General features: G+C 35.3%; 1 protein-coding gene across 4 annotated transcripts in view; it reads left to right on the top strand.

Moving 5' to 3' along the window:
- IFI44L (interferon induced protein 44 like) overlaps positions 1-13,971 on the top strand; it is a 28,969-nt gene that overhangs the window by 2,840 nt on the left and 12,158 nt on the right. For all 4 annotated transcript variants that reach the window (XR_010730430.1, XR_010730431.1, XM_066268820.1 and 1 more), the window contains 3 exons: positions 186-231; positions 1,226-1,421; positions 5,528-5,680. Coding sequence is in view for 2 of the 4 variants with exons in the window: in XM_066268820.1 (XP_066124917.1) it covers positions 186-231; positions 1,226-1,421; positions 5,528-5,680 (395 nt within the window). In the remaining 2 variants the exon portion in view is untranslated. The remainder of the gene's footprint in view (positions 1-185; positions 232-1,225; positions 1,422-5,527; positions 5,681-13,971) is intronic.

Here is a 13,971-nt window from a genome sequence, read left to right as displayed (position 1 = left end):
TGTATTGGGGAGGTAATTTTTCCACTTCTTTTTGTTGTGCTACCAACCTTAACTCCTAACTGAACAGCTCATCTCTGGGTAATGCAAGCATACTCAATGCCTTATTTAGGAGGTAGACCTTGGCCAATTTTAAAAGGGAACTAAAGAAGTTTGAAAAATTGTAATGCTGTGTTTATTTTCTATAGGAATAGAGGATGGAGGCTACATAAACAGGATAGCAGGAGCCATACAGTAAGTTAGGTTTTTGGGCTATTTCTCATTTCATTTAGACCATTATATAAATCGTACTGACAATGAAATAGTAATATAAAAATCATTTGGAGTGATAAAGATGAATTACAATATTACTGTCATAATATGTTCAAAGCTTTTTAGAATAGCAGCAGCCAAACAAAAATACGACCAGTTGTGAAACTTTAAAAATCCACTCAATGACAATTTGATTTCAGGTATTATTTTGGACCTGTTCTATTCAAAGTTTTCCAGATAAATGACTATTTTAAGTAATGCCTCTGAATCATTTCCTCATAAATAAAATTTATGAAAAACTTTAGTAAATTTTAAAACTAAAACCTCCTTTCCCAAATTTATAGGTAAATATCTGCACTACATATATTTTGTTTTTATTTCTTCTTAATATAGTATTATTACTGAAAATAGTAATTCATTTTCAGTGTTGTTGACATTTCTTATTACTGTACATTATGTAGTCTAAGGCAAGTAGTTTGATTTGGTTTCTGGTTAATATTTAACTCTAGTTAGATATACACGAATGTATTTCCTCCAAGCACAAAGTACATTACCTTAGACCACTAAAATCATATAATAAAAGATGCTAACATAAAAATAATAACTAACAAAACACATACTTTTTTGTGTGACAGAGACAGAGAGAGGGACAGCCAGGAAGGGAATAAGATGAGAAGCATCAATTCTTTGTTGCAGCTCCTTAGTTCATTGATTGCTTTCTCATATGTGCTTTGGCCGGGGGGGATACAGCAGACTGAGTGAGCTCTTGCTCATACCAGTGACCCCGGGCTCAAGCTGCTGACCTCAGAGCCTCGAACCTGGGTCCTCCACATCCCAGTCTGACACTCTATCCACTGTGCCACCACCTGGTCAGGCACAAGACATATTTTTAAAAATAGAGTCAAGAAGTTCCAGAATAATTGTGCTGTTATTTATGGAGGTTCAGGTGTTGTGTTTAACTACTGCATTTTAACAGGCACAGGAAAAGACTCCTAGAAGACCTCAGAGCTTACAGACCCTATGGAGACTTGACTTCGGAAGTTCGTATTCTCTTGCTGGGTCCAGTTGGGTCTGGAAAGTCCAGTTTTTTCAATTCAGTGAAGTCTGTTTTCCATGGCCACATGACTTGTCAAGCTGCGGTGGGGTCTGATACCACCAGGACCACTGAACTGGTAAGGTATTTCAGGATTTCCTGAGGATTTTTATAAATTACAATTATTAGGTTAGGTAATTTTTTTGGCCGTTTTCTCTCAGACCAGTAAGCTCTTGTTAATCTACAAACAATTAAATGCTAAATCAAATGTAAAACGGGAGTAAAAGTTACATGAAAATATCTTCCATGCAGCTATATTATACAGCAAGGCTTTCTATTTTTATGGATGCAAAAAGTGGTTAAATGAAGGATTAATTTTGGCACTTGTAAAAAACAGCAACAAAATTTAAAAACTTTGTGGTAATCTTCAGTCATTATATTTAATGTATCCTTTTATTCATGTCCCACGTGGCTTTGTCTGGACTAAAATGATTTTCTCTTTTTGTAAAAATAAATAATGAGAACTATGCAATACAATAATTTTCTATTATATAAGATCATTTTACAAGAAATGATAATGAACAACAAAACAACAATTCACTTTGGTGGGTCAGCCTTCAAAAGGTAAGTCTGTAATGTTCTTGCAAACACTTATCTTATTTGTAAACAAACATGTTTAAGCAAATAAATACTAATACCATTTAAAACTGTTACTCTAAAGATCTACAAATTGTGTAATATTTATCTAGAAACTTCCATTTTATGCTTGTCAAAATGTTATCTTACACTCAAACAGAATAATAAAAAGAATAAATATACAATTTTATAATCAAGCTGTGTTTATCTATAGTTACTACAACCTAATATTGCTGTCTTCTGATTGGGAATATGCTGTACTTGTCAGTGCAAAAGTTAGCATAACATAGTAATGGCTCGTTTTAGTCATGTCATATTCAATAACTGAAAGCATTGTTTTGGATTTTCAAGTGTCACATCTTGTTTTTTGTTTGTTTGTTTGTTTGTTTGTTTTGTATTTTTCTGAAGCTGGAAACGGGGAGAGACAAACAGACTCCCGCATGCGCCCGACCGGGATCCACCCGGCACGCCCACCAGGGGCGAGGCTCCGCCCCTCCGGGGCGTCGCTCTGCGGTGACCAGAGCCACTCTAGCGCCTGGGGCAGAGGCCAAGGAGCCATCCCCAGCGCCCGGGCCATCTTTGCTCCAATGGAGCCTTGGCTGCGGGAGGTGAAGAGAGAGACAGAGAGGAAGAAGGGGGTGGGGGGTGGAGAAGCAAATGGGCGCTTCTCCTATGTGCCCTGGCCGGGAATCGAACCCAGGTCCCCCGCACGCTGAGCCAACCGGCCAGGGCCACATCTTGTTTTTTGAAGTAACCCATATTCTATGATGGGAATGGCTTTATTTTGATACATCAGGGTATCCACAGAAGCCCAGGCAATATACTGCAACAGTGATTCAATACATTAAGCATTTGATTGAAATGTTTCTGTTTGCTAAATATTATGTTAGCAATAGAGACCTAAATACAAATAGTACTTAGTCCCTTTGTTAAGGGATCTTAGAAACTAATGTGTGTAATAAACAAGTATCATTCAATGTAACAGATGCTATAATAGAGGTACTAATTAGGACAGAATTTCGCTCTCTCCCTTTTGTGTTGAAAACTACAAAGGCATTGCTTTCAGATAAGATATAGATCTTGAACTCCACGTGAAATGCAGATATTATATAAACTGAAGGAACACAAGAGAATATTTGTGAAGGAAATAATATTTTATTGTTCAGAAACCTTTCTACCCCACCCCCTGGCTTAATTAATTGTTTATTGATTGATCTTTATTTATTTAATTAATTGTGTTTATATAGATTCTAGTGTCACCCCAAATGCATCCCCTCTCTCCCTTATTCCCTTCAACATCTCTCTTTCTTAAGAGAGACAGAGAGAGGAAGGGAGAAAGAGAGCAGAGGGGAGGGAAACATTTATTTATTGTTCCACTCAGTCCTGCATTCATTGGTTGCTTATCAAGTGTGCCCTGACTGGAGATCGAACCTGCAACCTTGTCATTTTGGAATGACATCCTAACTGATTGACCTAACTGGCCAGGGCCCAGAGACCTTTCTCTTTGAAGAATTGAAGTTCCCAATAAAAATCAAAGAAACAAATTAATGGTCAATGAAACTATGAATGTATATGCTAATCTTAAAATTAAGTAATTGTACTTAAGTCTGTAACTCACGCTTTTAATATTTCTTTTAAAGTTGAGGCACTTAAGTCTCACTTACTTGGATCAAAATTTCCAATGAGATCACTCTCAGGCATTTTAAAGCCCAGTGGGAGCTCTTGACTTTCTTACAGTTTGCAATAGGTCATAGAAAGGTTCTAACCTTCCTGGTGTAAAAAGAGAGGATTGTGGTTAAAAGTTGCAGTTAAAGTGTTGTCTGGTGTCTCTGAAAGACAGTTCCCACATTTTTTTAGTAATTCTTCTAAAATTTTCCATAGTTGTGTTTATGTTAGAAGTGTATTTGACCAAAAAATAAAAATTTTCTGAGTGCGACTGAAAAATTTTGGCGGGGGGGATTAGGTTGAATGTGTTTATCTAGGAAAGGTTTATTAAAATAATGTTCCTCAAAAGGAAGTTTGTGAACCCTTGAGGGTTTTTGAGACCCATTTATTGAATCTGTGAGCTTAAATTTTTTTTTATAATACTAAGATGCATTTTCTAATGTGTTAACATTTGAATTGGCCATACAGACTTAGTTTTATCAATTGGCATCTTAACAAAAATCAAGTAATGACATCGATACTACTGGTACCCACTGTATTTTTTCTTACTATTGAGCTTGCAGTAAAAAAAGTAAAGTGTTTTATATATGAATAAGGTTATCCTTGAGAAATCACTAACAATTATTGATTTTATTTAAACACAACTTTTAAGTGGACATAACCTTAATATCTTAATATTCTGTGTAATGAAATGAAAAGTATATATAAAATGCTTCTAATGCATATCAAAGTATGGTTGTCATTGGGCAAAGGCATGAGTGTGATTGAATTGTGACCTGAACTTTCTTATGTAACATAAATTTTTAATTGAAAAAACAACTGACAGACTTGCTTATTCATATCACATATTTAGTAAATGTTTTTATTGAAAATGCAAGAAGCAAACCTATTACTCCAAGGAAAACCAATAGTACTTGCTACCAATGATAATATTTTGACTGTCAACAAAAACCTAAGAACTTTAAGAAACATGTATCGACCACTCTGAGGTTGTAGCTTTCCCACAGTTAGTTATCTGATGAGACTATTGGTGGTATCAACTGCTATGATGTTTTAATATTGTGCAATAAAATTTGCCAATATTTGGAAAATCTAGATAAGTAAGTGAACTGATATTTTAAATCACCAGTGCATCAGGTTATAGATCATGTGTGGATAAAAGATATATTCAAAACATAAGATAGATTAGTGAATTTCAGCTAACAGAGTATAAAAATGTTACAGGATACATATTGCAGTTGAGAAATTATCACTTGTTGAGCTTTGATGTATATTAATGAGGAATATCCAAAATTCTCTAAAATGATTATGTTTAATACTTTTTTTCTTTTTCAAATCAAGGAAATAAATTAATGGTCAATGAAACTATGAATGTACATACTGATCTTAAAATTAAGTAAATGTACTTAAGTACGTAACTCTGTTGTTTTGAGTATTTCCTTTCTTTTCTTTCTTTTTCTACTATATATATGTGTGTGAAGTCAGATTTTCTTTATATATGTCAATTAAAACAACAAATCACAACAAATTAAATGCAGAAACAGACACTAGAATCTGGCTATCTTCTCTTAATCTAGACATTGAAGAGACTGGCAAAAAATAAAACAATCCTACTCTTTTTATAATATTTTTGAAAGCTATTTTAATTTTTTTATAGAGATCTTGTATAAATTAACATATAATAGGTTCATGATTGCATTTTAAAATGATTTAAGAAATACTTATAATTAAGTTTTCATTTTTATGTTAAATATTAATAAAAATAACTCATATAAAATATCTGTGGAATCTTCATTAATTTTTAAGAGTTTAAGATGATTCTGAGACCAAAATATTTGAGGACAACAATGTTAAATATAAACTAGTCTCTGGTTTTCCTGTTGTCATGTCTTGAATGCTATTTTAAGAATGTAATTTTTACATATGATTTTTTTTTTCTTTCAGTATAGGATATATTCTATTAAAGATGGAAAAGATGGAGAATCTCTGCCATTTAAGTTGTGTGACTCTATGGGGCTGGATGAACGAGAGGGAGCAGGATTGTGTATGGATGACATACCTCACATCTTAAAAGGCTGCATGCCAGACAGATACCATGTAAGAACCCTTTAATCTCAAAAGTATTTCAAATAATTTTTATTATACTTTCTGTTGAATTTTCACTCCATAAGGCATAATCTACTATTATAAGGTGATTTCAACACTAACCAGTACTACTGTATTTTAAATAAGTATTCATATAAGTAGAGTAACTATATTTCCGTAGTATTAAGAAATATAGACAAAAGGCAGGATTCTACTACCAGTAAAAAGTCAGGAGAAGATCATGTTTATATCACTCTTTGCTATGATGTACAACTATACGAAAGAAGAAGTTTAATCTCACAGTTTTTTTTTATCACTTACGCAACACATTGGAATGATTAACCTTTTTTTTTTTTTTTTGGATGAAGAGTGATGTTATACTATGAATACTTAGTCTTCATTATTTAATACTACTTAAATACTGTACATAACTCCAAAGGTTGACTCTGCCACTGATTAGATGTGTATCCATAAGCAGGTCATATACTTGTCACTGTGTCTTTTTCATGTATAAAATGTATTGTAGGTAATAATAATGCCCATCACATAGGGTGGCTGGAAAGATAAATGAAATGATATACTTTTAATTCTCAAAAAGTTAACCATCATCAACTTTCTTTTAGATATTGGGTGTGATACCGTTTTTGTGACACATACTATGTTAGTTACTAGAAACACATAGTTGAATAAGAACATGGCTCTTATCTTCAATGAGCTCACAATTTAAGAAGACAGAAGGACACAAGGAGCAGAAACAAATAAAAAAGAGAAAAATTATGAGCCTACTAACATCATTCTTCACAGCAGAAAAAAAATGAATCAATTCCATCCAACATTGAAACATATAGTTAAAAAATAATAAATCAGTCTTTTGTAATCTATGTTTTGTAATCTATTTTCCTAATTTTAGAAAGATTATTGTCTTTTGGTAAGGAAATATAAAATTGAATTTGCAATTTGGTATTTTTTTCAATTATACTTTTGTTTTTTTCCCCCCTGTAAAATGAAAAGAAATTATAGTATTTTAGTTTAAATGGGATATTCATTATATTTTCTCTCTCCTTTTCTCTCTACTCATTAGTTCATGTAAGTATGAAAAAGTCTTAGACAGGAGTCTTAAATGATGTGTAACATTGTTAATGGTAGTTCTTTTTTTTTTTTTCCTGGTGATTGAGATTTGAAATACGTTTTTTAAAAATATACTACACTTTCCTAAAATATTTCCATTTTAGGTAGTAAATTATGGATAATTATAATTTTTTTTTACCAAACTAATAAAGTGGTATTTTTATAAAGAAGATATAATGGCTTTATGCTTATAGTGGAGATGTAATAGAGAAGGGGCACCACTAATAAATCGAGAAGGAGGAATTGGCAGAGGGAAAGATTTTGTTGGACGTTAGTGGTGGTCACATTTGAAGAATGAATTTTGTCTTAAAAAGGTCATCAGAGACTCTTTTTTTTTTGTTTTTTCTTATTGTTTGTTTTGTATTTTTTTGAAGTTGGAAACGGGGAGGCAGTCAGACAGACTCCCGTATGCACCCAACCAGGATCCACCTGGCATGCCCACCAGGGGGCGATGTTCTGCTCTGGGGCATTGCTCTGTTGCAACCAGAGCCATTCTAGCGCCTGAGGTGGAGGCCATGGAACCATCCTCAGCGCCCCGGCCAACCTTGCTCTAATGGAGCCTTGGCTGTGGGAGGGTAAGAGAGAAACAGAGAGGAAGGAGAGGGGGAGGGGTGGAGAAGCAGATGGGTGCTTCTCCTATGTGCCCTGGCTGGGAATCGAACTTGGGACTCCTGCACGCCAGGCCAATGCTCTACCACTGAGCCAACCGGTCAGGGCCTAAAATTTTTTTTAAAGATTTTATTTATTCATTATAGAGAGGGAAGAGAGAGAGAGAGAAGGGGGGAGGAGCAGGAAGCATCAACTCCCATATGTGTCTTGACCAGGCAAGCCCAGGGTTTTGAACCGGCAACCTCAGCGTTTCCAGGTTGACGCTTTATCTACTGCGCCACCACAGGTCAGAAATCAGAGACTATTTATTTATTTTTTTTTTTGTTGTTGTTGAAAGCCTTTTTTTTTTTAATAAATTTTTATTAATGTTAATGGGATGACATTAATAATTCAGGGTACATATATTCAAAGAAAACATGTCTAGGTTATCTTCTCATTAAATTATTTTGCATACCCCTCGCCCAGAGTCAGATTGTCCTCTGTCACCCTCTATCTAGTTTTCTCTGTGCCCCTCCCACTCCCCCTAAATGTCTCCCTCCTTCCCTCCTGCGTCCTCCCTCCCCCCACCCCTGGTAACCACCACACTCTTGTCCATGTCTCTTAGTCTCGTTTTTATGTTCCACCAATGTATGGAATCATGTAGTTCTCGTTTTTTTCTGATTTACTTATTTCACTCCTTATAATGTTATCAAGATCCCACCATTTTGCTATAAATGATCTAATGTCATCATTTCTTATGGCTGAGTAGAATTCCATAGTGTATATGTGCCACATCTTCTTTATCCAATCTTCTATTGAAGGGCTTTTTGGTTGTTTCCAAGTCTTGGCCACTGTGAACAGTGCTGCTATGAACATGGGGCTACATGTGTCTTTACGTATCAATGATTCTGAGGTTTTGGGGTATATACCCAGTAGAGGGATTGCTGGGTCATAAGGTAGTTCTATTTGCAGTTTTTTGAGGAACCACCATACTTTCCTCCATAGTGGTTGTACTACTATACATTCCCACCAACAGTGTATGAGGGTTCCTTTTTCTCCACAGCCTCTCCAACATTTGCTATTACCCGTCTTGTTGATAATAGCTAATCTAACAGGAGTGAGGTGGTATCTCATTGTAGTCTTGATCTGCATTTCTCTAATAACTAATGAAGCTGAGCATCTTTTCATATATCTGTTGGCCATTTGTATCTCTTCCTGGGAGAAGTGTCTGTTCATGTCCTCTTCCCATTTTTTTATTGGATTGTTTGTTTGTTTGTTGTTGAGTTTTATGAGTTCTTTGTAAATTTTGGATATTAGGCCCTTATCTGAGCTGTCGTTTGAAAATATCAGTTCCCATTTAGTTGGCTGTCTGTTTATTTTGATATCAGTTTCTCTTGCTGAACAAAAACTTTTAATTCTGATGTAGTCCCATTCATTTATCTTTGCCTTCACTTCTCTTGCCATTGGAGTCAAGTTCATAAAATGTTCTTTAAAACCCAGATCCATGAGTTTAGTACCTATGTCTTCTTCTATGTACTTTATTGTTTCAGATCTTATATTTAGGTCTTTGATCCATTTTGAATTAATTTTAGTACACGGGGACAGGCTGTAGTCGAGTTTCATTCTTTTGCATGTGGCTTTCCAGTTTTCCCAACACCATTTGTTGAAGAGGCTTTCTTTTCTCCATTTTGTGTTGTTGGCCCCTTTATCAAAGCTTATTTGACCATATATATGTGGTTTTATTTCTGGGCTTTCTATTCTGTTCCATTGGTCTGAGTGTCTATTTTTCTGCCAATACCATGCAGTTTTGATTATTGTGGCCCTATAATATAGTTTAAAGTCAGGTATTGTAATGCCCCCAGCTTCGTTCTTTTTTCCTTAGGATTGCTTTGGCTATTCGGGGTTTTTTATAGTTCCATATAAATCTGATGATTTTTTGTTCCATTTCATTAAAAAATGTCATAGAAATTTTGATGGGAATTGCATTAAATTTATATATTACTTTGGGTAATATGGCCATTTTAATTATATTTATTCTTCCTATCCAAGAACAAGGAATATTTTCCATCTCATTGTGTCTTTTTCTATTTCTCTTAGCAATGCCTTGTAGTTTTCTTTATATAGGTCCTTTACATTCTTTGTTATGTTTATTCCTAGGTATTTTATTTTTTTTGTTGCAATCGTGAAGGGAATTATTTTTTTGAATTCATTTTCTAATATTTCATTGTTGGCATATAGAAAGGCTATGGACTTTTGTATGTTAATTTTGTATCCTGCGACCTTACTGTATTGGTTTATTGTTTCTAGTAATCTTTTTGTGGAGTCCTTTGGGTTTTCGATGTATAGGATCATATCATCAGCAAAAAGTGATGCCTTTACTTCTTCTTTTCCGATATGGATGCCTTTTATTTCTTTGTCCTGTCTGATTACTCTGGCCAGAACTTCTAGCACCACGTTAAATAAGAGTGGAGAGAGTGGACACCCCTGTCGTGTTCCTGATTTAAGGTGGAAAGTCCTCTGTTTTACACCATTTAATATGATGTTGGCTGATGGTTTATCATATATGGCCTTTATTATGTTGAGATATTTTCCTTCTATACCCATTTTGTTGAGAATCTTAAACATAAAATTGTGTTGTATTTTATCGAAAGCCTTTTCTGCATCTATTGATAAGATCATGTGGTTTTTTTTTTTTTTTTTTTTCATTTTTCTGAAGCTGGAAACAGGGAGAGACAGTCAGACAGACTCCCGCATGCGCCCGACTGGGATCCACCCGGCACGCCCACCAGGGGGCGACGCTCTGCCCACCAGGGGGCGATGCTCTGCCCATCCTGGGTGTCGCCATGTTGCAACCCTCCTGGGTGTCGCCATATTGTGACCAGAGCCACTCTAGCGCCTGGGGCAGAGGCCACAGAGCCATCCCCAGGGCCCGGGCCATCTTTTTTTTTTTTTGCTCCAATGGAGCCTTGGCTGCGGGAGGGGAAGAGAGAGACAGAGAGGAAGGCGCGGCGGAGGGGTGGAGAAGCAAATGGGCGCTTCTCCTATGTGCCCTGGCCGGGAATCGAACCTGGGTCCTCCGCACGCTAGGCCGACGCTCTACCGCTGAGCCAACCGGCCAGGGCTCAGATCATGTGGTTTTTTTTCTTTGTTTTGTTGATATGGTGTATTACGTTAACTGTTTTACGTATGTTGAACCATCCTTGAGATTCTGGGATGAATCCCACTTGATCATGATGTATTATTTTTTTAATATGTTGTTGTATTCGATTTGCCAGTATTTTGTTTAGTATTTTAGCATCTGTATTCATTAGAGATATTGGTCTGTAGTTTTCTTTCTTTGTGCCATCCTTGCCAGGTTTTGGTATGAGGGTTATGTTGGCCTCATAAAATGTGTTTGGAAGTATTGCTTCTTCTTCAATTTTTTGGAAGACTTTGAGTAGAATAGGAACCAAGTCTTCTTTGAATGTTTGATAGAATTCACTAGTATAACCGTCTGGGCCTGGACTTTTATTTTTGGGGAGGTTTTTAATAGTTTTTTCTATTTCCTCCCTGCTGATTGGTCTGTTTAGCCTTTCTGCTTCTTCATGACTCAGTCTGGGAAGGTTGTATTGTTCTAGGAATTTATCCATTTCTTCTAGATTATTGTATTTGGTGGCATATAGTTTTTCATTGTATTCTACAATAATTCTTTGTATATCTATGATGTCTGTGGTGATCTCTCCTCTTTCATTTTGGATTTTATTTATTTGAGTCCTGTGTCTTTTTTCCTTGGTGAGTCTTGCCAAGGGTTTGTCGATTTTGTTGATCTTTTCAAAGAACCAGCTCCTTGTTTTATTGATTTTTTCTATAGTTTTTCTGTTCTCTATTTCATTTATTTCTGCTCTGATTTTTATTATCTCCTTTCTTCGGCTGGTTTTGGGTTGTCTTTGTTCTTCTTTTTCTAGTTCCTTAAGGTGTGAAGTTAAGTGGTTTACTTCGGCTCTCTCTTGCTTGTTCATATAGGCCTGAAGTGATATGAACTTTCCTCTTATTACTGCTTTTGCTGCATCCCAGAGATTCTGATATATCGTATTTTCATTTTCATTTGTCTGTATATATCTTTTGATCTCTGCGCTTATTTCTTCTTTGACCCATTCATTTTTTAGAAGTATGTTGTTTAGTTTCCACAATTTTGTGGGTTTTTCCCCCTTTATTTTACAGTTGAATTCTAGTTTCAAGGCTTTATGATCAGAGAATATGCTTGGCACAATTTCAATTTTTTTTAAATTTGCTGATATTGTCTTTGTGGCCCAACATATGGTCAATTCTTGAGAATGTTCCATGTACACTAGAGAAAAATGTATACTCTGTCGCTTTGGGATGAAGTGTCCTGGAGATGTCTATCATATCCAGTTGTTCTAGTATTTCATTTAAGGCCACTATATCTTTATTGATTCTCTGTTTGGATGACCGATCTAGAGCCGTCAGCGGTGTATTGAGGTCTCCAAGTATGATTGTATTTTTGTCAGTTTTTGTTTTAAGGTCAATAAGTAGCTGTCTTATATATTTTGGTGCTCCTTGGTTTGGTGCATATATATTAAGGATTGTTATGTCTTCTTGATTCAGTGTCCCCTTAATCATTATGAAATGGCCATTTTTGTCTCTGAGTACTTTTTCTGTCTTGTAGTCAGCATTATTAGATATGAGTATTGCTACACCTGCTTTTTTTGGGGTGTTGTTTGCTTGGAGTATTGTTTTCCAGCCTTTCACTTTGAATTTGTTTTTATCCTTGTTGCTTAGATGAGTTTCTTGTAGGCAGCATATAGTTGGATTTTCTTTTTTAATCCATTCTGCTACTCTGTGTCTTTTTATTGGTAAGTTTAATCCATTTACATTTAGTGTAATTATTGACACTTGTGGGTTCCCTATTGCCATTTTATAAATTGCTTTCTGTCAGTTTTGTATCTTGTTTGATTCTTCTCTTTTGTTTTTCTATCGTTTGTTTTTGTTTGTTTGTATTCCATACTTCTTTCCTCTGTTGCTACCTTTTTTAAGTCAAGTGTTTTTGTGGTGGTTCTTTCAAGGGTGGTTACCATTAAGTAATGAAAAGGGTACCTACCATATTCATTGTAGTACCCTTTCTTGTGAGTATTTCTGCGCTTCATCGTCCTTTGCTACTGTTAATCTTCATCCTTTCTCCCCCCCCCTTTTTTTTTCTTTTGTTGTCACAGTTTAAGTTTGGTTTTATTGTTTTCTTGGTGGAGCTGTTACTTGTGGTTATGTTTTCTTTTGTTCTTTGAATCTGGTTGGAAAACCCCCTTTAGTATTTCCTGGAGTGGGGGCTTTCTGATGATAAATTCCCTCATCTTTTCTGTATTTGTGAGTATTTTTATATCTCCTTCGTACTTGAAGGATAGCTTTGATGGGTATAGTATTCTTGGCTGAAAGTTCCTCTCTTTCAGGGCTTTAAATATTGGGGTCCACTCTCTTCTAGCTTGTAGAGTTTCTGCTGAGAAATCTGATGATAATCTAATGGGCCTTCCTTTATATGTTGTATTCTTCTTTTCCCTGGCTGCCTTGAGAATTTTTTCTTTGTCATTGGTTTGTGTCATCTTCATTATGATGTGCCTTGGAGTGGGTTTGTTGTGGTTAAGAAAACTTGGTGTTCTGTTTGCTTCTTGAATTTGAGGCTTTAATTCTTTCCACAGGCTTGGGAAGTTCTCATCTATTATTTGTTTGAGTATATTCTCCATTCCATTTTCTTTCTCTTCTCCCTCTGATATACCTATTATTCTTATGTTATTCTTTCTGATGGAGTCAGACAATTCCTGTAGGGCTTTCTCGTTTTTTATTATTTTTGAGTCTCTTTCTTCTTCTCTCTGTTGTGCCTCAAGTTGCTTGTCTTCTATTTCACTGATCCTGTCTTCTATCTGGGCTGTTCTATTAGCTAAGCTTGTTACCTCGTTTTTCAGCTCGTGAATTGAGTTTTTCATTTCTGTTTGATTTGTTTTTATAGTTTCAATTTCCTTGGTAATATATTCTTTGTGATCGTTGAGTTGTTTTCTGATTTCCCTAAATTGCCTTTCTGTGTTTTCTTGTATATCTCTGAGTATTTTTAAGATTTCTATTTTAAATTCTCTGTCATTTGGCTCCAAGGCTTCCAATATGTTAAATCTTTTCTCCATAGATTTTTCCACATCTATTTGTGTTACCTCTCTGTCTTTTGTATCCATAATGTTCGATTTCCTTTTTCTTATTGGCATCTGAAGGTGGTCTTGATGATAGTGTTAATTGGAATTAATAAAAAATAAAAAGTAAAAAAGAAAAAAAAAGAAAAAAGGAAAACACTCCACAAAAAAAGTAATAATTTATTATTTCTCCTTTTTTCTTTCTTCTCTTCTTCTCCTCTCACCTCCTTAGGGAAATATTGTGTTGACCGGTGAATTATATTATGCTAAATGGAACAAAAACTGCCTATAATGGAGGGCCTAATTTGGGGTGAAGAGTTCAAGGGGTAAAAAGGGAGTAGGGACCTACTAAATACAAAAAAAAAAAGGGGGGGGGATAAAATCTTAGACAAGCATAAAATGATTTGCTTGTAAGTGATG

This window comes from Saccopteryx bilineata, chromosome 3, assembly GCF_036850765.1.
Source record: "Saccopteryx bilineata isolate mSacBil1 chromosome 3, mSacBil1_pri_phased_curated, whole genome shotgun sequence".
NCBI lineage: Eukaryota > Metazoa > Chordata > Mammalia > Chiroptera > Emballonuridae > Saccopteryx > Saccopteryx bilineata.
This window is presented reverse-complemented; position numbering and strand designations above follow the sequence as displayed.